Raw genomic sequence first — 25,832 nt, 5'->3', positions numbered from 1 at the left:
ACTGAAACTTTCTATTCAACATGAAAACATGTAGAAACTCCAAAGAACAATGATCTGGAGATTAAAATACAACTGACCGTTCATCAGCACAAAGATCTCAGCATGAGTCTGGTGGTTGATCTCCTCCTGTGTGGAGACACAGCGATAGAGGTCGGTCTTGGTCACAGTCGTTTGGAGGATGATGTCGTAGCTGCCTCCTCTTTCAGAGACCTGAGGTTCTTCAGCAGGAACAATGTCTCCAGCTCTGTTCTGCCACTGAACATCAGGTTTTGGAGACGCACCATGAACCTCACAACTCAGCAGAGCCCAGGTCTGAGTTTCATCGAGTATTGTGACAGATGGTTTTGGAGCTGCTCCTGTGAACACAGAATAAACAATAAATCATCAGTTCCACGTTCAGGCTGATTGACAAACATCAAACATGTCAGTTGATCTGCTGCATCTGATTCTGTTGATAATCTGTCTTCATGTGGGGTCAAAGACATTTTAGAATCAGTTTGAAAAATATATTTTGAAACAATTATAGTTCAGTGACTTGTTGGATTAAAGTTAAGATATTAAATTCTTCCAGTTTGTGTCAGGAATAATTTATCTATCATAAAAATGATAGTTGTGACTTAAACATTGACTCTTACATTGTGTGAAGCCACAAAAATAAACTTATGAACTAATCATTAAATGTGTTAATTGTTGTTACATGAAAACAGTGTGACAAATATAAAAATATAAATTCTTCAATGAACCATGATTATATCAGTGAGACATTATTTATTGATCCGTCAGAATTAAAAACTGATCTTTACATTTGGTGAAATTCCTCTGGTCTCATCTGGTGAAATGTGTGGATCCTGTTTTATTTCTGTATCAGTGAAGCAGATATGACAAACAACACGGTTCATGTTCTTGTCACGTGATGTTTCCTCCTGTGATCTCTGCTGAACCTGCGGATCCGACTCACCCGAGATGTTCTCATCACTTCGGTCTTTTAAGATGGGATCTAAAAGATAAAAAGAGAACACGATGATGTCAGAGTCTCTGTGTGATGTCATCAATCTGACAAAACACGTGATTCTGGAAACTTATTCATAAACAGACGTTTAACATGGAAAACTAAACAGAATAAAAACAGTGTTGAGTTTAAACCCGTTTACAGATGAGACTGGTTCGTGTCAGTTCTGGACAAAGAGTCAGGAAACGCCTCAGACTGTAAATCATCTTTTGAACAGTTTTATGGAAAAACTCACCGACGACGAGCTCAATGTTCGATCGTCTCTTTGGAAGAAGACGTGGAAAATCACAGGTGTAGTTTCCACTGTCAGTCAACTTGGTGGCTCTGATGACTATGGAGGCGTTACCCACCTCCAGATGTTCTGGGAAATGAAAGACGCGACCTCTGAACTGCTCGTCCTGACGGTAATCTCCCTCATCGTAAACTTTGCCCTTATCATACATGAACACCTCCTGGTCTTTGTCCTTCTTGTCCTTCTTGTCCTTCTTCCAGTCGAAGAGCTCCTGCGTGATGTCCCTGCTGCTGATGGAACACGGTAAAATGGCATCATTCCCTTCTTTCACCACCATGTTGATGAGGGCTGCACCTGGAACACACACACGTGCACATCAGTGAGTTCACATGCACGTGATCAGGTTTAACAGAAAGTCAGAAAACACATTCACACGTGTTCACCACAGTCAAACAGCAGTTTATGAGCAGTTTAGAGACGAGTCATGTTTCTCCTCCACCATTGTTCTGTTTGGACGGATCTCTCTGCTTCTGCTTCCTGACTCAATATCCCAGAATCCTGCTGTTCTGACCAGACTGGGATTTGTCCTTTTCCCTCATGTGTATTGATGCTGAGTGGAAACGAGGCCCCTGGTGGGGACAACAGTAGTTTGTTTTGAAGACGTTGACCCTGAAGCTTCCTCAGAACCTCAGCTGCTCAGTGGACCCTCACTCGTGGTCTCCACCTCAGTGTGGGCACCTGAGGAGTCGGGTCTGGACCAACATTTTGAATTGATATTCAGGTTCTGTCAGGTTTAAATCTACTTGATGTTTTACACAGTGTCTGTGATCAGGAAAAGCATCAGACTCAGGTCACCAAACACTAAATGATCAAATCAGGTTTGTTTTCTCTCTCAGTCGAGTTCCAGCTGGTTCTCGAGTCTTTTCCTGAGCCAACCGAGGTCCAGTCTGTTCCAACGCCACCGTGCTGGATCCCCGATATTCAGCCCCACAGCCACAAGCTCCCGCCCATCAGTCAGGCCTCCAGGCCGAGGTCCCCTCTGGAGTCTGAACTCTGAGTACAACAGTTGTCACTTATTGTTGGAGGTTTTATTTGTGTCTCTCTCTGGTTTCTGCTCATTTGAGACCAAATTCTCCCAAAAACCTGAAGACCACCTTGTTTTCAGTTGGTTCTACTGCCCCTAGTGGCGAAACATAAATGAATGAATAAACACTTGAGCTCTTCAGTGGAAATGAAACCACGTGAAGTCACTTGTAGATAAAATCCACCTGTTACACAACTTTTACCGTCTCACTGGTGCCAGTGACGCCCACGTTACTACAACAGGTTGTTACTGAACCAATAAGAAACTAAAACGTGGGAAGAAGGAAACGGTTTCTTCAGAACAAGAAACAAGAAAAACGTGTTCAGGCAGAAGGTTTTAAAATTAATCAGAAATTCAAGAGAAGAAGAAGAAGAAGAAGTTTCTGGTAAAGAACAGAGATACAGACTCTTGAGTTCAAATAAATAAGAATTAAATGAATTAAAGGGATAGTTCACCCAGAAATGAAAATCCCTCTTTATCTGCTCAGCACTATGATGGGGGTGAGGTGTTTGAGTCTCAGGGGTAAACAGTGTCTCAGCCCAGGTGACGTCTTCTTCAGACGTAATAAAACAACAGAAGAAACACAACATGTCTCCATTCTGCTCGTGTGATGTCATCAAGTGTCCTCAAGCCCGACCTTCATAACCAGGTCATTTCAACGTGTTTTAGGTCTGAAGGTCCTCAACAGGAAGTAGTGAAGCTAGTGGACGTAGCCACACGACGTGTGTCCGAGGTCCATGAACGCAGCTCGTAGGAAGATGTCAGACACATTTAGACTGAACACACGGTGTAAATGAACTGGTTCCCAGTTGAAGATGAAGGTCGGGGCTTGAGGACACTTGATGACATCACACGAGCAGAATGGAGACATGTTGTGTTTCTTCTGTTGTTTGATTGTCACCATTGACTTCAACTGATTTGGATTCTGCTCTAACAAAGTTTCCCTGACTCAAACACTTCACCCCGGGAGAACATGACCAACACGTATGTAGCAGAGGAGCCGGATGACATCATCACATGTTGAATCTGGTTTCATCAAAGACACTTTATCTGCTTTCATCTGAGCCACAGAGAAAAGTACAAACCTCCTGAAGTACAGGAACTGAGTATTTGTACTTCGTTACTTCACTGTGATCCACACACTGACACAGGATGGAGACGACGCCCTGCACTGCACGTGTAGCAGAACAAGTGCAAGTGCACACTCTCTCAAACACACCCACAAACACACACCCACACACACATTTTTATTTCTATCTTAGTGAGGACACTCGTTGGCATAATCCATTCCCTAACTCAAACATTAACATGAACCTTAACCTCAAACCAAGTGTTCACCCCAATCAGTCCTTTAAAGGTGAGTCAGAAAGAGAGGACCAGACTAAATGTCCTCACAATGATGGTATTGAACCAAAATTGGCATCATAACTGTAGATAGACACACACACACACACACACACACACACACACACACACACACACACACTCTCTCTCTCTGTCTCTCTCTCTCTCTCTGTCTCTGTCTCTCTCTGTCTCTCTCTCTCTCTCTCTCTCTCTCTCTGTCTCTCATCTCAAACTCTCTCACTTCTCTATCACTTCCCAGCTGCAGCATGACGTCACAGCCCTTCACAATAAAAGCCTGGGAACTATGACTCATGACAAACTCAGCACCTTAATAAACCTTTATATACATATAGCTTTATATACATATATATAACCTTTATATAATCAAATAAATCAATCAGATATAATCAAACAATTATATATCATAACATTCATTTATTTATACATATTACACTGTTATATACTTTTATTCTAGTGATTTATTTAATCATGAACACACTGATTTACTTTCTGAGAATTATTTTCACTTAAATATTCTGTTTATTATTATTTTTACTTCTTTTACTTTCTTATTTTTACCTTCATTGTTTTGAAGTATTTTATAACCATCTTCTTCTTCGTGTTTTATTATTTAATCTTCATCATAGTATTTTCCGCATTTTATTTGTATTTTATATTTATCTGATTTTCTTCGTATATTATTACATTTCATTGAGCTGAAGCTTTTATCAAAGTGACTTACAATAAGTATATCATCTTTTCTTCTATTTATACTTTTATCTTTAGTATTTTCTAATCTAATCGTATCTTTGTATTTTATATTCTTCTCAGTATTTTATTATTTATTTCCTCAGGATTTGTTAGTCAATCATTTTCTCATTTCTTTGTATTTTGTCAACATAATCTGTTTCTCATCTTTTCTTTAATATTTTATTGTTAATGTTTTCCTCATTATATTCTTAGTATTTTATATTTCCCACTTGCCTTTGATGATTCTTTAAAACAGCAGATTTACAACTCACTTCCTGTTACTAGTTTAATTCTGTGGGGTGAGGCGTTGTTCATATGGCTTTTATTTTGTAAAGGACAAGTTGTATGAAAACGTCTGTACCAATAAAGTTTGACTGATTGATAATGATTGATCAGCCCTTCAGCACATATCTGTACATGACGTCTAATTTGAATCAAAGTTTAATTCCCTCTGATAAAGACAATAAAACAGGGTTGATGATAGTTCACGTAACAACTAGATGTCACTTCTGTCTCATTCACTATTATAAACAATATTTAAAAACATTTTCATTTCTTCACTGCAGTTTTTCTTGAACCTCTTTTACTCTGAGACAAACATTGACAGTTATAGTCGTAGAGGCCGAGTGATTCTGGAAAATAAAACATCGGAGAGTTCGACCAAAACACTGAAATCACTTTAGTTTCTTCAAAGTTTGAACAGAAACGTCCAAAACAGTCACAACACACAGTTTGATGTTTGTCATGTTTTATTCAAAGCGTTGAACAGAAATAATGAAGCAGCCTGAAATCCTCAGAATCATCAGGTGACAACATGAAGACAAAGTCAGGCTGAGACAGCGACGGTTCAAACATCACAGGAACAACAGGAAGCAGTTGTGACTGTAACTGGACCCGACTCAGCACCTTCACCAATAAAAACTAACAAGTCACATTTTCACTTTAGCTTCAGAATATTCACATGGATTGAGAGCAGAGCCGCAGGTTTGAGTTCAGTGACGTGTGGTTGAGTCAAAGTTCAGCTGAGAGAAGAACCACAAGCAGAGATCAATGAAACAGTGAGGAACATCCTGTGTCTCCTTCAAACTACGTTTCCACGATTTGATGTCACAGTTTTATTTCAGTTTCTGAAAAAAAGGTCAGAAAATGACTTCATGCATCATTCAACAATCTCTGCGTCCTGTAGACGAGATACGACCTGAAGCTTTTATATATATATTGAAAAGTTATTAATGATCATGTGGCAGGAATGATGTCATCATGACGTCACTGTGAAGTCAGAACATGACGTCATAGAAGCTGTGTCCTGATTCCAGGGCCGTCTCCTTTGTGAAGGACCAACTGAAATGAGACGTCTGGTCTACGGAGGATTTCTGTGATTTGTGTCCCCAGCTTGTCCCGCTCTTACCGCTGTCGCCTAGCAACAGAGCTGCAGCTGGACAGGACGACACAGTTTTAATGACCTTTGGTTTTAACGTGTGAACCGGGAGATGTTCACTTGAATCCTGATACATTGAAAAGTGTAAACATCGAAGTTTTGGTCTCGTCTCCTCCTGCTGCCATTATCACTTTGAACAGTTCAGTCACTGAAGAGCAATGCATTGTGGGATATGTTGGCATCAACTTCAACAGCCAATAAGATCTGAGACGAGACCTACAGCTTATTTACAAGAACCAATCATGTGTCGTCACGTGGTGGAACTGACGTCATGATGACATCATTATCTTTAAATACACAGCGTTGTGTGTAGTCGTCACTCTGATGCTTTTCATTCGTGTTTGAGTCGAAGGTAAATACTTGTTGAACCAATGAAAAGGAGCTTTGGAGAAGTTCACTTCCTGTTTCCTGTGTCACCTGGTCAGCGGCTGCATGAAGCAGGTGTGAACGTCTCATTGTTGCTTTGGGAAAGTTACACTGTAAACAACAACACAATGTAAACAACTACACACAGTATACAACTACACACAGTATATAACTACACAATCAGTGACTGTATATAAAGACGATCAATGACTGGATATAAAAAAGGGATTATGACCTATACTGCCATCACCAACGAGGGGATATAGATTTTTAACAGTCATGTTCGTCTTTATTTACAGTCGATGATAAATACCAACAGAAATCTTTGTGTCTCTGTCAAGACTCTAAACATCAGATGAAGAATTGTTTGTGTTGTCGTCTGCTCATCATCATTGAATTGATTTAATAAGTTAAATAAACTTACTTTCTTCAGGTGGTTCTGCAGTGGAAGATTTCTATTTACACTTAAAGTAAACAACAACACCGACAAGAAGAATAAAAACCGCAACAGCAACAGCAAAAACCCAAACAGGAACCGTCCCTCCAGCGTCTGAAAGAGAGGACAGAAGTCAGCGTCACTTCCTGTGGAGCAGACTGGACGTCACAACCTTCACACAGAACTAAACGTGCACATGTGAAGTGACGAGCAGATAGAAACACCAGTGGGATGAACGTCTCCAGGCTCAGTGACGTGAGCAGAAGATCTTCTGCTCACGTTCCTCCTGCTCGGCTGCTCGGCTCAGACTCTGTTAATAATCCATCCTGGTGTAATTCTTCTGTTTCAGCACAAACACTCACCAGAGATCTACGTGGAATCTGGGTTTGAGTTCAGGAAAATGTTACACATCTTTTATTTTGCTGTGAAACAACAGACACGGTCGTGATTTCTGAATTTGAATTCATCCGTTCAGATTCCACAGAGATTCTCTCATCAGCTTCTGCTGCTTCAACAATTACTACAGATATGAACAAGATCCTTCATGTTTCAAACCTGCAGCTGCAGCCTGAATGAAAACAGACTGAAGAAGTTCAGGTTTCACACAGTTCATCAACATGTTGTTTCTTCCTCTTCTCTCTGGAGATGAATGAAGTTCAGTCTCAGAGACTCACAACTGATCTGACTCAGGCTGAGACGTTTTAAACTTTACACGTCTTCATCACTTTCTGTTGTCATGGACACAATATTCTAAATGTAACCAGAACAAGACATTAGTCTGAATAAGACGCTGCCATGGAAACAATGTTTTCTGATCCTCTTCATCACAATAAGGTCAAATTTAGAACAAGCAAAAACCAAATGAAGACGAGGAGTATTCAGACTTTAGTCACATTATTAGACATGTTAACGTCTTCATCACGTTGTAACGTCTTCATCACGTTATAACGCCTTAATCACGTTGTAACGCCTTCATCACGCTATAACGCCTTCATCACGCTATAACGTCTTCATCACGCTATAAAGTCTTCATCACGCTTGTAACGCCTTCATCACGTTATAACGCCATCACGCTGTAACGCCTTCATCGCGTTGTAACGTCTTCATCACGTTGTAACGTCTTCATCACGTTATAACGTCTTCATCACGTTGTAACGTCTTCATCACGTTATAACGTCTTCATCACGTTGTAACGTCTTCATCACGTTGTAACGTCTTCATCACGTTGTAACGTCTTCATCACGTTATAACGTCTTCATCACGTTGTAACGTCTTCATCACGTTGTAACGTCTTCATCACGTTATAACGTCTTCATCACGTTGTAACGCCTTCATCACGCTATAACGCCTTCATCACGCTGTAACGTCTTCACGCGATAACGCCTTCATCACGCTGTAACGCCTTCATCACGCTATAACGCCTTCATCACGCTGTAACGCCTTCATCAAGCTATAACGTCTTCATCACGCTATAACGTCTTCATCACGCTGTAACGTCTTCATCACGTTGTAACGTCCTGTTGGAGTTTTCACAGCGTTTTGACATCAACATACGACAGTTACCAACTGATGGTGACTCATGACCTGAGTTTTAATGTAAACAAGATGGAAAAATAAAAGGTTTTTCAAGATTAAAAGTAAAACACCCAAAATGATAAAAACTGCAGCATCAGACGTTAAACTGTCTCAGGTTGTGTTTAAAACTAGCAGAGTAACGTCGGACATGATGACGTCATAATCAGACTCTGCTCATTAGAATGTAAAAAGGAAAATGAATGATTTTATAAACAACTCATTTAAACATCGTTATATAAATACTGTCTTTTTCTGAATCAGGTCACAGTCTGAATATCGTCCATGTAAACTTAGTCACTGTTCAGTTTCTGTTCAGTCTCAATATGTGTTCACATTTAGAACATAAATGGACATTAAAACTTTCTAAGAGTATCAGTGACGGCACGGTGGTCCAGCGGTTTGGAACGGTCTCCTCACAGGAGGAAGGTTGTGGGTTCTAACCTGTGAAGTGATCAGCAGGTTGTTCCCTGTGTCAGTGGGTTTTCTCTGGTTCCTCCACCTTCCTCCCACAGAGACATGAGGCTGTGTTTTACTGGTTGATCTAAATCACTCGTGGGTGTGAATGATGCTTGTTTGTCTCTGTCTGTGAAGCTCTGTGTTTGACTGACAGGTGAACCCCCTCCAGCCTGCGACTCATGAAAACATGTAGAAACTCCAAAGAACAATGATCTGGAGATTAAAATACAACTGACCGTTCATCAGCACAAAGATCTCAGCATGAGTCTGGTGGTTGATGTCCTCCTGTGTGGAGACACAGCGATAGTGGTCGGTCTTGGTCACAGTCGTTTGGAGGATGATGTCGTAGCTGCCTCCTCTTTCAGAGACCTGAGGTTCTTCAGCAGGAACAATGTCTCCAGCTCTGTTCTGCCACTGAACATCAGGTTTTGGAGACGCACCTCGAACAGAACACTGCAGCTGAACTCCTTCCTTTGTTTCACCAAGTATCTTGATGTTCGGCTCTGGAGCTGCTCCTGTGAACATAAAGAAAAACTAATAAAGAACATTCACAGAGTTAAACATCTAATAAATACCAGGATCTTTCTGCTCAGCTGTTGTGTTTGTTAATGTGGGAGACAGAGTGTTGAAGAGGAGAGAAAACACAAAGGAAGAGATACAAACAGAGGAATGCACAGATTAAGCAGCAGTTATAGATCCCTGCTCTGACAGGACAGGATTTGTCGATATACTTGAGGTCAAAACTATTTATGACCTGTTTTCTGTCACATTTCTCCTTTAGAAGGTGAAGGACACTTGAATTTGGTGGTGCTATAGACATCTTCTTGTTCACATGTTCTCTGTTAATGTGGGAGACAGAGTGTTGAAGAGGAGAGAAAACAGAGAGAGAAATAAAAGCAGAGAATAAAACATCAGATCTCTGCTCTGACAGAACATCATGAGTCACATCCCAAACACAACGTTCTGTGAAGGTTTACAACAGTGAAGTGACTCATCGTGACAGAAGCACAGACACAGTCAACACCTTCTTTCTGCTGCAACAATTATCATTATTATTATTAACTAAATCACATGAAACCTTATTTTAAGATATAAACATTTTCTATTCCTCTCATATATTCTATATTGTTTCAGTTTGTTATCAGACTTTAACTGAGTCACTTTATTAGGTACACCTGTACAACCTGAACACATCACTACATCCTGTAATGTTCAGTTTCTTTACAGTCACAGGTTTTAAATTCAGTCACATGTTCGATCCCTGAGGTCAGAGGCAGTGATGGTGTTGAACTGGACTGTGTCATGTTCAGAGCTGTTCCTAATATTCTGATCCCTCGTGTTTATAAGCAGGAGGTTAAATTAAAGAGACGGTTCTTAGTGTAATGTCGTCAGTACAACACCACATTTAACTGGGACCTCAGTAATAATCACATCACTGAATTTAAACATGTCTGACAACAGAAGCTGAACTTTAGAAACTTTGTAGAACTGATGACGGAGCTGTTGAGTTGAACTGCAGCAGAATGTGCAGGTGTTCCTAATAAAGTGAACACTGGGTCTCATGATGACACAATGAGAAACTCTTTCTTCTTCAACTGGAGAGTTTTCTTTCATCTAAAGGATATTTATTACTTTTCTATTACTAAAGATTTTCATTTCTAACAACTGATTCTGTGGCTTCACCCGTTTTGAATCCAGTGATGCAGAAATCTCCTCTATAATAAACTTTATTTATAAAGCTCTCTGTTAACAGGAACCAGTTCAGTTCTAACTGGTTAAACCAAGTGTCACTTTCAACCAGCTGCTGCTCCAGCTGCAGGACTGATGTGAACCAGAGGATTCCCAGTGGAGGCAGTGGACCAACACTACAGGCCTCTGGTCTTCAGAGAGTCGTCCTCTGGACTGAAAGAGTCACAGACTGTGGATGAAGAGGCTCAGAGTCAGAGCTGAACTTCAGTCTGTACATGTCCGTGAAGAAGAGATGGAGGAAACAGCTGAGAATCTACATTCACTTCTTTATGAGACAGAGTTTGACTGTTGAAGAATCTGTGACGTTCAAGTGTTTCATGTGATCAGCCTCTCAGAATCAAACATGGTGTTTGCAGATGTTTCATAAAGAGTCTGGTGATTGTCAGTGTTGAGGAAAGGTGCGACTTCAGGAGACACAGCTCACATGTGTGTTTCAGGACTGAAAGCTTTGTGTTCAGCTCCACTCGTCAATGAGCTCAGGTTCTGTGCTCAAACACTTTCTCTGAAACACGAGGACAAAAAGCAGCGAGTGAACAATCAGAGTGTAACTGTGGATCATGTCCAGCTCGTATCGTCCATCTCCACAGTCCAGAGACAAGGATTCAGGACGTCCCTGCTCCTAAAAGGTGAATTCAGACTGAAGCTCATTTATTCCTGTGAATGTGACCATCAGTGTTTTTACAGTTTGTGTTGATTCAGCACAAACACACAGTTTATCACCTGTACAGATGTGAGCTGCAGCTGGAGGAGCCTGAACTCACTGACTGTGTGTGTGTGACCTCAGTGACCTCAGTGACCTCATCATCCCTCCTCTCATCTCTGTAGAACTATGAAGGAGTCAAAGAGCCTCAGTGGGAATAAAACCTTCAGTTTCAAACGTTTTCAACCTGTTCAGGAGTTTTCATCAAACTTTGAGCCACTGAAACTTTCTATTCAACATGAAAACATGTAGAAACTCCAAAGAACAATGATCTGGAGATTAAAATACAACTGACCGTTCATCAGCACAAAGATCTCAGCATGAGTCTGGTGGTTGATGTCCTCCTGTGTGGAGACACAGCGATAGTGGTCGGTCTTGGTCACAGTCGTTTGGAGGATGATGTCGTAGCTGCCTCCTCTTTCAGAGACCTGAGGTTCTTCAGCAGGAACAATGTCTCCAGCTCTGTTCAGCCACTGAACATCAGGTTTTGAAACGCACCTCGAACGACACAACGCAGCAGAGCCCAGTCTTTAGTTTCATTGAGTATGGTGACAGATGGCTCTTGAGCTGCTCCTGTGAACACAGAATAAACAATACATCTTCAGTTCCACGTTCAGGCTGATTGACAAACATCAAACATGTCAGTTGATCTGCTGCATCTGATTCTGTTGATAATCTGTCTTCATGTGGGGTCAAAGAAATTTTAGAATCAGTTTGAAAAATATATTTTGAAACAATTATAGTTCAGTGACTTGTTGGATTAAAGTTAAGATATTAAATTCTTCCAGTTTGTGTCAGGAATAATTTATCTATCATAAAAATGATAGTTGTGACTTAAACATTGACTCTTACATTGTGTGAAGCCACAAAAATAAACTTATGAACTAATCAATAAATGTGTTAATTGTTGTTACATGAAAACAGTGTGACAAATATAAAAATATAAATTCTTCAATGAACCATGATTATATCAGTGAGACATTGTTTATTGATCCGTCAGAATTAAAAACTGATCTTTACATCTGGTGAAATTCCTCTGGTCTCATCTGGTGAAATGTGTGGATCCTGTTTTATTTCTGTATCAGTGAAGCAGATATGACAAACAACACGGTTCATGTTCTTGTCACGTGATGTTTCCTCCTGTGATCTCTGCTGAACCTGCGGATCCGACTCACCCGAGATGTTCTCATCACTTCGGTCTTTTAAGATGGGATCTAAAAGATAAAAAGAGAACACGATGATGTCAGAGTCTCTGTGTGATGTCATCAATCTGACAAAACACGTGATTCTGGAAACTTATTCATAAACAGACGTTTAACATGGAAAACTAAACAGAATAAAAACAGTGTTGAGTTTAAACCCGTTTACAGATGAGACTGGTTCGTGTCAGTTCTGGACAAAGAGTCAGGAAACGCCTCAGACTGTAAATCATCTTTTGAACAGTTTTATGGAAAAACTCACCGACGACGAGCTCAATGTTCGATCGTCTCTTTGGAAGAAGACGTGGAAAATCACAGGTGTAGTTTCCACTGTCAGTCAACTTGGTGGCTCTGATGACTATGGAGGCGTTACCCACCTCCAGATGTTCTGGGAAATGAAAGACGCGACCTCTGAACTGCTCGTCCTGACGGTAATCTCCCTCATCGTAAACTTTGCCCTTATCATACATGAACACCTCCTGGTCTTTGTCCTTCTTGTCCTTCTTGTCCTTCTTCCAGTCGAAGAGATCCTGCCTGATGTTCCTGCTGCTCATGGAACACGGTAAAATGGCATCATTCCCTTCTTTCACCACCATGTTGATGAGGGCTGCACCTGGAACACACACACGTGCACATCAGTGAGTTCACATGCACGTGATCAGGTTTAACAGAAAGTCAGAAAACACATTCACACGTGTTCACCACAGTCAAACAGCAGTTTATGAGCAGTTTAGAGACGAGTCATGTTTCTCCTCCACCATTGTTCTGTTTGGACGGATCTCTCTGCTTCTGCTTCCTGACTCAATATCCCAGAATCCTGCTGTTCTGACCAGACGCTGGGATTTGTCCTTTTCCCTCATGTGTATTGATGCTGAGTGGAAACGAGGCCCCCTGGTGGGGACAACAGTAGTTTGTTTTGAAGACGTTGATCCCTGAAGCTTCCCTCAGAACCTCAGCTGCTCAGTGGACCCTCACTCGGTGGTCTCCACCTCAGTGTGGGTACCTGAGGAGTCGGGTCTGGACCAACATTTTGAATTGATATTCAGGTTCTGTCAGGTTTAAATCTACTTGATGTTTTACACAGTGTCTGTGATCAGGAAAAGCTTCAGACTCAGGTCACCAAACACTAAATGATCAAATCAGGTTTGTTTTCTCTCTCAGTCGAGGTCCAGCTGGTTCTCGAGTCTTTTCCTGAGCCAACCGAGGTCCAGTCTGTTCCAACGCCACCGTGCTGGATCCCGATATTCAGCCCCACAGCCACAAGCTCCCGCCCATCAGTCAGGCCTCCAGGCCGAGGTCCCCTCTGGAGTCTGAACTCTGAGTACAACAGTTGTCACTTATTGTTGGAGGTTTTATTTGTGTCTCTCTCTGGTTTCTGCTCATTTGAGACCAAATTCTCCAAAAACCTGAAGACCACCTTGTTTTCAGTTTGTTCTACTGCCCCCTAGTGGCGAAACATAAATGAATGAATAAACACTTGAGCTCTTCAGTGGAAATGAAACCACGTGAAGTCACTTGTAGATAAAATCCACCTGTTACACAACTTTTACCGTCTCACTGGTGCCAGTGACGCCCACGTTACTACAACAGGATGTTACTGAACCAATAAGAAACTAAAACGTGGGAAGAAGGAAACGGTTTCTTCAGAACAAGAAACAAGAAAAACGTGTTCAGGCAGAAGGTTTTAAATTTAATCAGAAATTCAAGAGAAGAAGAAGAAGAAGAAGAAGTTTCTGGTAAAGAACAGAGATACAGACACTTGAGTTAAAATAAATAAGAATTAAATGAATTAAAGGGATAGTTCACCCAGAAATGAAAATCCTCTTTATCTGCTCAGCACTATGATGGAGGGGTGAGGTGTTTGAGTCTCAGGGGTAAACAGTGTCTCAGCCCAGGTGACGTCTTCTTCAGACGTAATAAAACAACAGAAGAAACACAACATGTCTCCATTCTGCTCGTGTGATGTCATCAAGTGTCCTCAAGCCCGACCTTCATAACCAGGTCATTTCAATGTGTTTTAGGTCTGAAGGTCCTCAACAGGAAGTAGTGAAGCTAGTGGACGTAGCCACACGACGTGTGTCCGAGGTCCATGAACGCAGCTCGTAGGAAGATGTCAGACACATTTAGACTGAAAACACGGTGTAAATGAACTGGTTCCCAGTTGAAGATGAAGGTCGGGGCTTGAGGACACTTGATGACATCACACGAGCAGAATGGAGACATGTTGTGTTTCTTCTGTTGTTTGATTGTCACCATTGACTTCAACTGATTTGGATTCTGCTCTAACAAAGTCTCCCGGGAGAACATGACCAACACGTATGTAGCAGGAGCCGGATGACATCATCACATGTTGAATCTGGTTTCATCAAAGACACTTTATCTGCTTTCATCTGAGCCACAGAGAAAAGTACAAACCTCCTGAAGTACAGGAACTGAGTATTTGTACTTCGTTACTTCACTGTGATCCACACACTGACAACAGGATGGAGACGACGCCCTGCACGTGCACGTGTAGGAGAACAAGTGCACACTCTCTCAAACACACCCACACACATTTTTATTTCTATCTTAGTGAGGACACTCGTTGGCATAATCCATTCCCAACTCAAACATTAACATGAACCTTAACCTCAAACCAAGTGTTAACCCCAATCAGTCCTTTAAAGGTGAGTCAGAAAGTGAGGACCAGACTAAATGTCCTCACAATGATGGTATTGAACCAAAATTGGCCTCATAACTGTAGATAGACACACACACACACACACACACACACACACACACACACTCTCACTCTCTCTCTCTCTCTCTCTCTGTTTCTTTTCTCACCGGTTCCATCGCTTCTTCTCCACAGACTCAGGAAACTCACGAGCAGAAGAAGCTTCATCGTTGTCCGAGTCCAGATGTGATGTGTTGACCGTGGCTGTGACGTCACTGACTGCTTCAGCCGCTGCTCTCTCTCTCTCTCTGTCTCTCTCTCTCTCTCTCTGTCTGTCTGTCTGTCTGTCTGTCTGTCTGTCTGTCTTTCTCTCTCTCTCTCTCTCTCTCTCCCTCTCTCTCTCTCTCTGTCTCTCTCTCTCTCTGTCTCTCATCTCAAACTCTCTCACTTCTCTATCACTTCCGCAGCTGCAGCATGACGTCACAGCCCTTCACAATAAAAGCCTGGGAACTATGACTCATGACAAACTCAGCACCTTAATAAACCTTTATATACATATAGCTTTATATACATATATATATACCTTTATATAATCAAATAAATCAATCAGATACAATCAAACATATTATATATAATAACATTCATTTATTTATACATATTACACTGTTATATACTTTTATTCTAGTGATTTATTTAATCATGAACACACTGATTTACTTTCTGAGAATTATTTTCACTTAAATATTCGACTGTTTATTATTATTTTTACTTCTTTTACTTTCTTATTTTTACCTTCATCGTTTTGAAGTATTTTATATCCATCTTCTTCTTCGTGTTTTATTATTTAATCTTCATCATAGTATTTTTCCGCATTTTATTTGTATTTTATTATTTTATCCTTTTTCTTCGTATTTTATATTTATCTGATTATATTATTACATTTCATTTAGCTGAAGCTTTTATCCAAAGTGACTTACAATAAGTATATCATCTTTTTCTTCTATTTATACTTTTATCTTTAGTATTTTCTAATCTAATCGTATCTTTGTATTTTATATTCTTCTCAGTATTTTATTTATTTCCTCAGGATTTGTTAGTCAATCATTTTCTCATTTCTTTGTATTTTGTCAACATAATCTGTTTCTCATCTTTTCTTTAATATTTTATTGTTAATGTTTTCCTCATTATATTCTTAGTATTTTATTATTTTATATTTCCCACTTGCCTTTGATGATTCTTTAAAACAGCAGATTTACAACTCACTTCCTGTTACTAGTTTAAAGGGGACATAGCATGCCCATTTTACCACAAGTTGATATGGTTCCTTGGGGTCTTAATGAAATGTCTGTAACATACTTTGGTCAAAATACCACAAGGATCATTTCAAACAGCACCCTTTTCACCCTGTATAAAACAGCCCTCCACAGAGTGACCTGTTTTGAGTGCCTGTTCCTTTAAATGCTAATGAGCCAGCTCCCCCTCCCCCTCATGATTTTAAACGATATAAATTACATATTTTATATGATATAAATTATCAAATATGCATCCCATACTTTGTATTCCCCTTGTTGTCCTGGAGTTTTAATTTTCCCAATCACATAATTAAATGTCCCCCTCTGCCCCCACTACAAGCACACAAGCAGACAGACAGAGAGAGAAAGAGAGGGGGCTATGAAGACCATCATTTACCCCGAACCCGGACATTCAACGGGTACAACAACAAGCGGAGAAAGCAGAATCGCGGGCTGACCTTATATATACAGTCTATGGGGCTGACCAGCGGAGAAATGCACGTCCCGTGTGAACAGCCAGGCGGCTGCGCGCTGGCAAAGCGGCGCTGCGCTGCGCTTCCGCGCGTCCGTGTAAACCCGGCGAAACTTGAACCCGGCGGAACTACTGTAACCCGGCGGAACTACTGTAACCCGGCATACAGTAGAGCTGAACACTGCGGAAGTCTTCCACACAGCTGGCAGTGTGGAAGACCGCTGCGAGCAGCGCAGCGCCGTTCTCCAGCACGCAGCCGCCTGGCTGTTCACACGGACGGAGCATTTCTCCGCTGGTCAGCCCCATAGACTGTATATATAAGGTCAGCCCGCGATTCTGCTTTCTCCGCTTGTTGTTGTACCCGTTGAATGTCAGGGTTCGGGGTTACAGTAGCGCTGAACACTGCGGAAGTCCTCCACACTGCTGCTGTGTGGCGCTGACACAAATTCCAGCTCACGCACGGGAGAGCGAGCGGTCGCTCCCGAGCAGCTGCTGCAGCCTCCCGGTCCCAACGATCCAGACAAATGCCACATGTGAGTGAATCGCGGGCTGACCAGCGGAGAAATGCTCGTCCCGTGTGAACAGCCCGGCTGCGTGCTTGGGAACGGCGCTGCGCTGCCTCGCAGCCTCCGGTGTAAACCCGGAAGTAACGAGTGTGGGGGGACGGGACGGGACGGGGGGTGGGCCAAGACCATGTAGGGAGACTTCCAGTGTATTGTTACGACACAATACCCAGGAAGCGCAATCGAGTCGCTCAAGCATGACGTTTCTGACTTAGAGGAACTATAACAAAACGCGAGGTTTTTTCCCCAGAGTTTTGGGTTGGTAGACATGAGCCAGATACCCACATTAACCTGTAGAAGCACTAACAAAGTGGAATTTGCATGCTATGTCCCCTTTAATTCTGTGGGGTGAGGCATTGTTCATATGGCTTTTATTTTGTAAAGGACAAGTTGTATGAAAACGTCTGTACCAATAAAGTTTGACTGATTGATAATGATTGATCAGCCCTTCAGCACATATCTGTACATGACGTCTAATTTGAATCAAAGTTTAATTCCCTCTGATAAAGACAATAAAACAGGGTTGATGATAGTTCACGTAACAACTAGATGTCACTTCTGTCTCATTCACTATTATAAACAATATTTAAAAACATTTTCATTTCTTCACTGCAGTTTTTCTTGAACCTCTTTTACTCTGAGACAAACATTGACAGTTATAGTCGTAGAGGCCGAGTGATTCTGGAAAATAAAACATCGGAGAGTTCGACCAAAACACTGAAATCACTTTAGTTTCTTCAAAGTTTGAACAGAAACGTCCAAAACAGTCACAACACACAGTTTGATGTTTGTCATGTTTTATTCAAAGTGTTGAACAGAAATAATGAAGCAGCCTGAAATCCTCAGAATCATCAGGTGACAACATGAAGACAAAGTCAGTGTCAGACAGCGACGGTTCAAACATCACAGGAACAACAGGAAGCAGTTGTGACTGTAACTGGACCCGACTCAGCACCTTCACCAATAAAAACTAACAAGTCACATTTTCACTTTAGCTTCAGAATATTCACATGGATTGAGAGCAGAGCCGCAGGTTTGAGTTCAGTGACGTGTGGTTGAGTCAAAGTTCAGCTGAGAGAAGAACCACAAGCAGAGATCAATGAAACAGTGAGGAACATCCTGTGTCTCCTTCAAACTACGTTTCCACGATTTGATGTCACAGTTTTATTTCAGTTTCTGAAGAAAAGGTCAGAAAATGACTTCATGCATCATTCAACAATCTCTGCGTCCTATAGGACGAGAGATACGACCTGAAGCTTTTATACATATATTGAAAAGTCATTAATGATCATGTGGCAGGAATGATGTCATCATGACGTCACTGTGAAGTCAGAACATGACGTCATAGAAGCTGTGTCCTGATTCCAGGGCCGTCTCCTTTGTGAAGGACCAACTGAAATGAGACGTCTGGTCTACGGAGGATTTCTGTGATTTGTGTCCCCAGCTTGTCCCGCCCTTACCGCTGTCGCCTAGCAACAGAGCTGCAGCTGGACAGGACGACACAGTTTTAATGACCTTTGGTTTTTAACGTGTGAACCGGGAGATGTTCACTTGAATCCTGATACATTGAAAAGTGTAAACATCAGAAGTTTTGGTCTCGTCTCCTCCTGCTGCCATTATCACTTTGAACAGTTCAGTCACTGAAGAGCAATGCATTGTGGGATATGTTGGCCTGAGAAGGATCCACCAGGTGGTGGCGTCGTTGCTCAGGGAAAGGAGGACGTGTTGGAATCAGTTCAGTCGCTCTGCTGTGACACAGCCGCTCTTCAAATGTCCCTGAATTGAGACACAGCTTCAGTTAGTGAAGCATCAACTTCTCCAGCCAATAAGATCTGAGACGAGACCTACAGCTTATTTACAAGAACCAATCATGTGTCGTCACGTGGTGGAACTGACGTCATGATGACATCATTATCTTTAAATACACAGCGTTGTGTGGTCGTCACTCTGATGCTTTTCATTCGTGTTTGAGTCGAAGGTAAATACTTGTTGAACCAATGAAAAGGAGCTTTGGAGAAGTTCACTTCCTGTTTCCTGTGTCACCTGGTCAGCGGCTGCATGAAGCAGGTGTGAACGTCTCATTGTTGCTTTGGGGAAGTTACACTGTAAACAACAACACAATGTAAACAACTACACACAGTATATAACTACACAATCAGTGACTGTATATAAAGACGATCAATGACTGGATATAAAAAAGGGATTATGACCTATACTGCCATCAGCCACCAGGGGGCGATATAGAGTTTTAACAGTCATGTTCGTCTTTATTTACAGTCGATGATAAATACCAATAGAAATCTTTGTGTTTCTGTCAAGACTCTAAACATCAGATGAAGAATTGTTTGTGTTGTCGTCTGCTCGTCATCATTATGTTGATTTAATACATGAATTAAACTTACCTGAATTAGATGGTACTGCTGAGTGAGTTTTCTTTTTTTGCACAAAGTATACGACAACACCGACAACAATCCCACCGACAGCAAAGCCAACAACAGCAACCACCCAAACAGGAACCGTCCCTCCAGCGTCAGCGTCACTTCCTGTGGAGCAGACTGGACGTCACAACCTTCACACAGAACTAAACGTGCACATGTGAAGTGACGAGCAGATAGAAACACCAGTGGGATGAACGTCTCCAGGCTCAGTGACGTGAGCAGAAGATCTTCTGCTCACGTTCCTCCTGCTCGGCTGCTCGGCTCAGACTCTGTTAATAATCCATCCTGGTGTAATTCTTCTGTTTCAGCACAAACACTCACCAGAGATCTACGTGGAATCTGGGTTTGAGTTCAGGAAAATGTTACACATCTTTTATTTTGCTGTGAAACAACAGACACGGTCGTGATTTCTGAATTTGAATTCATCCGTTCAGATTCCACAGAGATTCTCTCATCAGCTTCTGCTGCTTCAACAATTACTACAGATATGAACAAGATCCTTCATGTTTCAAACCTGCAGCTGCAGCCTGAATGAAAACAGACTGAAGAAGTTCAGGTTTCACACAGTTCATCAACATGTTGTTTCTTCCTCTTCTCTCTGGAGATGAATGAAGTTCAGTCTCAGAGACTCACAACTGATCTGACTCAGGCTGAGACGTTTTAAACTTTACACGTCTTCATCACTTTCTGTCGTCATGGACACAATATTCTAAATGTAACCAGAACAAGACATTAGTCTGAATAAGACGCTGCCATGGAAACAATGTTTTCTGATCCTCTTCATCACGTTGTAACGTCTTCATCACGTTATAACGTCTTCATCACGTTGTAACGTCTTCATCACGTTATAACGTCTTCATCACGTTGTAACGTCTTCATCACGTTGTAACGTCTTCATCACGTTGTAACGTCTTCATCACGTTGTAACGTCCTGTTGGAGTTTTCACAGCGTTTTGACATCAACATACGACAGTTACCAACTGATGGTGACTCATGACCTGAGTTTTAATGTAAACAAGATGGAAAAATAAAAGTTTTTCAAGATTAAAAGTAAAACACCCAAAATGATAAAAACTGTAGCATCGTACGTTAAACTGTCTCAGGTTGTGTTTAAAACTAGCAGAGTAACGTCGGACATGATGACGTCATAATCAGACTCTGCTCATTAGAATGTAAAAAGGAAAATGAATGATTTTATAATAACTCATTTAAACACCGTTATATAAATACTGTCTTTTTCTGAATAAGGTCACAGTCTGAATATCGTCCACGTAAACTTAGTCACTGTTCAGTTTCTGTTCAGTCTCAATATGTGTTCACATTTAGAACATAAATGGACATTAAAACTTTCTAAGAGTATCAGTGACGGCACGGTGGTCCAGCGGTTTGGAACGGTCTCCTCACAGGAGGAAGGTTGTGGGTTCTAACCTGTGAAGTGATCAGCAGGTTGTTCTCCCTGTGTCAGTGGGTTTTCTCTGGTTCCTCCACCTTCCTCCCACAGAGACATGAGGCTGTGTTTTACTGGTTGATCTAAATCACTCGTGGGTGTGAATGATGCTTGTTTGTCTCTGTCTGTGAAGCTCTGTGTTTGACTGACAGGTGAACCCCCCCCTCAGCCTGCGACTCTCAGAAGATGAGTGGTGTAGATGATGGATGATTAAAAGCAGAAATATAAAGAAACTCACCAGGGACGATGACATATGTCTCAGTAAATATCTGGTGGTTGATGTCCTCCTGTGTGGAGACACAGCGATAGAGGTCGGTCTTGGTCACAGTCGTTTGGAGGATGATGTCGTAGCTGCCTCCTCTTTCAGAGACCTGAGGTTCTTCAGCAGGAACAATGTCTCCAGCTCTGTTCTGCCACTGAACATCAGGTTTTGGAGACGCACCATAAACCTCACACTGCAGCTGAACTCCGTCTCCTGTTTCCCAAGTATCACGATGACCGGTTTTGGAGCTGCTCCTAAAGAATAACGAATAAAACATAGAAATGCACAGGTTAAGCATCAGATATAGATCCCTGCTCTAACAGGACATAATTTGTCAAAGTACTTTCATTTTTTAAACAAATATTTGGTGGTCAATACAATTTATGACCAGTTTTTTGTCACATTTCTCCCTTAAAAATCGAAGGACACTTGAATTTTGTGGGGCTTTAGACGTTTTCTTGGAAATAAACATGACTGAACATTAAAAGCTTGATTAAAGTAGAATTTAATACAGAACTTCTAAATTAAACTTAATTCGTTCTACATGTCATTACCTGCTTAACAGTAAACTGACTGGAGGTAATGAAGTGTGGAAATTTGTGTTCACTTTTTTCAATGTCAGTGCGTTATTGAAGTTACACAAACTGATAAACTGTAGTGATCTGATCTAAGTGTTGGTCACATGTCACAGTTTTTTACTAAAATATGCTTAAAACTGTTAAATCAAGTGTTTGTTATAAACCTGCTGCTTCATTAACATTAACTAATACATATAAATATCTGTAAACAATGGTACTTTACACATGTAAAGTACCATGAATAAAACCAACAGCACATACAGGTGAGGGCAGAAGGTCAGTGACGTCATCAGGATCCGACTCACCCGAGATGTTCTCATCACTTCGGTCTTTTAAGATGGGATCTAAAAGATAGAAAGAGAACACGATGATGTCAGAGTCTCTGTGTGATGTCATCAATCTGACAAAACACGTGATTCTGGAAACTTATTCATAAACAGACGTTTAACATGGAAAACTAAACAGAATAAAAACAGTGTTGAGTTTAAACCCGTTTACAGATGAGACTGGTTCATGTCAGTTCTGGACAAAGAGTCAGGAAACGCCTCAGACTGTAAATCAAGATGGACGCCACCTCTACACTTCCTCCTGCTGGTCAAACATGGAGCCAAAGTATCTCCGATACGAGCGCTGCCATCTTGAGTGGATGATGTCATTTAGAGTCAGACTGCAGGAGCGTTTGTGGTCCTGCTGAGACACACACTCGACCAATCACGGTTCAGTCTCAGCTGTCAATCGTGACGTTTTGTCCTGTTTTTATATCATCAAATAACTAAAGTGTAACTTCCTGCAGATTCCAGACTGACTCCGCCCACTGATCATTTAGAAAAACACTTGAAACTGTGCAGGGGGCGAGGGAGGCGGGGCTTGATGTGGGAGTGACAGTGTATTTTCAGGTCACCTCTGCCACAGACTTTAGAGGTGGAGGACTCCGCCCCTTTTTGACTCGAGGACACTTGAACCAGTCGCGTCTGTAAATAATCATCTTTTGAACAGTTTTATGGAAAAACTCACCGACGACGAGCTCAATGTTCGATCGTCTCTTTGGAAGAACACGTGGAAAATCACAGGTGTAGTTTCCACTGTCAGTCAACTTGGTGGCTCTGATGACTATGGAGGCGTTACCCACCTCCAGATCGTATGGGAAATGAAAGACGCGACCTCTGAACTGCTCGTCCTGACGGTAATCTCCCTCATCGTAAACTTTGCCCTTATCATACATGAACACCTCCTTCTTGTCCTTCTTCCAGTCGAAGAGATCCTGCGTGATGTTCCTGCTGCTGATGGAACACGGTAAAATGGCATCATCCCCTTCTTTCACCACCATGTTGATGAGGGCTGCACCTGGAACACACACACGTGCACATCAGTGAGTTCACATGCACGTGATCAGGTTTAACAGAAAGTCAGAAAACACATTCACACGTGTTCACCACAGTCAAACAGCAGTTTATGAGCAGTTTAGAGACGAGTCATGTTTCTCCTCCACCATTGTTCTGTTTGGACGGATCTCTCTGCTTCTGCTTCCTGACTCAATATCCCAGAATCCTGCTGTTCTGACCAGACGCTGGGATTTGTCCTTTTCCCTCATGTGTATTGATGCTGAGTGGAAACGAGGCCCCCTGGTGGGGACAACAGTAGTTTGTTTTGAAGACGTTGATCCCTGAAGCTTCCCTCAGAACCTCAGCTGCTCAGTGGACCCTCACTCGGTGGTCTCCACCTCAGTGTGGGTACCTGAGGAGTCGGGTCTGGACCAACATTTTGAATTGATATTCAGGTTCTGTCAGGTTTAAATCTACTTGATGTTTTACACAGTGTCTGTGATCAGGAAAAGCATCAGACTCAGGTCACCAAACACTAAATGATCAAATCAGGTTTGTTTTCTCTCTCAGTCGAGTTCCAGCTGGTTCTCGAGTCTTTTCCTGAGCCAACCGAGGTCCAGTCTGTTCCAACGACACCGTGCTGGATCCCGATATTCAGCCCCACAGCCACAAGCTCCCGCCCATCAGTCAGGCCTCCAGGCCGAGGTCCCCTCTGGAGTCTGAACTCTGAGTACAACAGTTGTCACTTATTGTTGGAGGTTTTGTTGTCTCTCTCTGGTTTCTGCTCATTTGAGACCAAATTCTCCCAAAAACCTGAAGACCACCTTGTTTTCAGTTGGTTCTACTGCCCCTAGTGGCGAAACATAAATGAATGAATAAACACTTGAGCTCTTCAGTGGAAATGAAAACACGTGAAGTCACTTGCAGATAAAATCCACCTGTTACACAACCTTTACCGTCTCACTGGTGCCAGTGACGCCCACGTTACTACAACAGGATGTTACTGAACCAATAAGAAACTAAAACGTGGGAAGAAGGAAACGGTTTCTTCAGAACAAGAAACAAGAAAACGTGTTCAGGCAGAAGGTTTTAAAATTAATCAGAAATTCAAGAGAAGAAGAAGAAGAAGAAGAAGAAGAAGAAGAAGTTTCTGGTAAAGAACAGAGATACAGACACTTGAGTTCAAATAAATAAGAATTAAATGAATTAAAGGGATAGTTCACCCAGAAATGAAAATCCCCTCTTTATCTGCTCAGCACTATGATGGAGGGGGGAGGTGTTTGAGTCTCAGGGTAAACAGTGTCTCAGCCCAGGTGACGTCTTCTTCAGACGTAATAAAACAACAGAAGAAACACAACATGTCTTCATTCTGCTCGTGTGATGTCATCAAGTGTCCTCAAGCCCGACCTTCATAACCAGGTCATTTCAACGTGTTTTAGGTCTGAAGGTCCTCAACAGGAAGTAGTGAAGCTAGTGGACGTAGCCACACGACTGTGTCCGAGGTCCATGAACGCAGCTCGTAGGAAGATGTCAGACACATTTAGACTGAACACACGATGTAAATGAACTGGTTCCCAGTTGAAGATGAAGGTCGGGGCTTGAGGACACTTGATGACATCACACGAGCTGAATGGAGACATGTTGTGTTTCTTCTGTTGTTTGATTGTCACCATTGACATCAACTGATTTGGATTCTGCTCTAACAACGTTTCCCCTGAGACTCAAACACTTCACCCGGAGAACATGACCAACACGTATGTAGCAGAGGAGCCGGATGACATCATCACATGTTGAATCTGGTTTCATCAAAGACACTTTATCTGCTTTCATCTGAGCCACAGAGAAAAGTACAAACCTCCTGAAGTACAGGAACTGAGTATTTGTACTTCGTTACTTCACTGTGATCCACACACTGACAACAGGATGGAGACGACGCCCTGCACGTGCACGTGTAGCAAACAAGTGCACACTCTCTCAAACACACACACACACACACACACACACACACACACACACACACACATTTTTATTTCTATCTTAGTGAGGACACTCATGGGCATAATCCATTCCCTAACTCAAACCTTAACATGAACCTTAACCTCAAACCAAGTGTTAACCCCAATCAGTCCTTTAAAGGTGAGTCAGAAAGTGAGGACCAGACTAAATGTCCTCACAATGATGGTATTGAACCAAAATTGGCATCATAACTGTAGATAGACTCTCTCTCTCTCTCTCTCTCTCTCTCTCTCTCTCTCTCTCTCTCTCTCTCTCTCTCTCCTCCCCCCTTTCTTTTCACCGGTTCCATCGCTTCTTCTCCACAGACTCAGGAAACTCACGAGCAGAAGAAGCTTCATCGTTGTCCGAGTCCAGATGTGATGTATTGACCGTGGCTGTGACGTCACTGACTGCTTCAGTCTCTCTCTCTCTCTCTCTCTCTCTCTCTCTGTCTCTCTCTCTCTCTCTC

At 41.9% G+C, this 25,832-nt stretch overlaps 2 protein-coding genes across 2 annotated transcripts in view; both read right to left on the bottom strand.

Annotated features, from left to right (window-relative positions):
* LOC124851049 (butyrophilin-like protein 2) lies at positions 1 to 25,807 on the bottom strand. The gene is given in 10 exon segments (XM_047339246.1): positions 1 to 356; positions 959 to 997; positions 1,245 to 1,595; positions 8,927 to 9,205; positions 11,435 to 11,629; positions 11,632 to 11,712; positions 21,445 to 21,681; positions 21,684 to 21,722; positions 23,061 to 23,390; positions 25,665 to 25,807. Coding segments are annotated over 10 exon segments (1,950 nt in total). The 5' UTR covers positions 25,723 to 25,807; the 3' UTR covers positions 1 to 15.
* Positions 1 to 25,832, bottom strand: part of pcbp4 (poly(rC) binding protein 4) — a 336,110-nt gene that overhangs the window by 188,257 nt on the left and 122,021 nt on the right.

The sequence above is a fragment of the Hippoglossus stenolepis genome, chromosome 3, assembly GCF_022539355.2.
Source record: "Hippoglossus stenolepis isolate QCI-W04-F060 chromosome 3, HSTE1.2, whole genome shotgun sequence".
Lineage (NCBI taxonomy): Eukaryota > Metazoa > Chordata > Actinopteri > Pleuronectiformes > Pleuronectidae > Hippoglossus > Hippoglossus stenolepis.
Note: the sequence above shows the minus strand (reverse complement) of the source record. Positions and strands in the feature narration are given on the sequence as shown.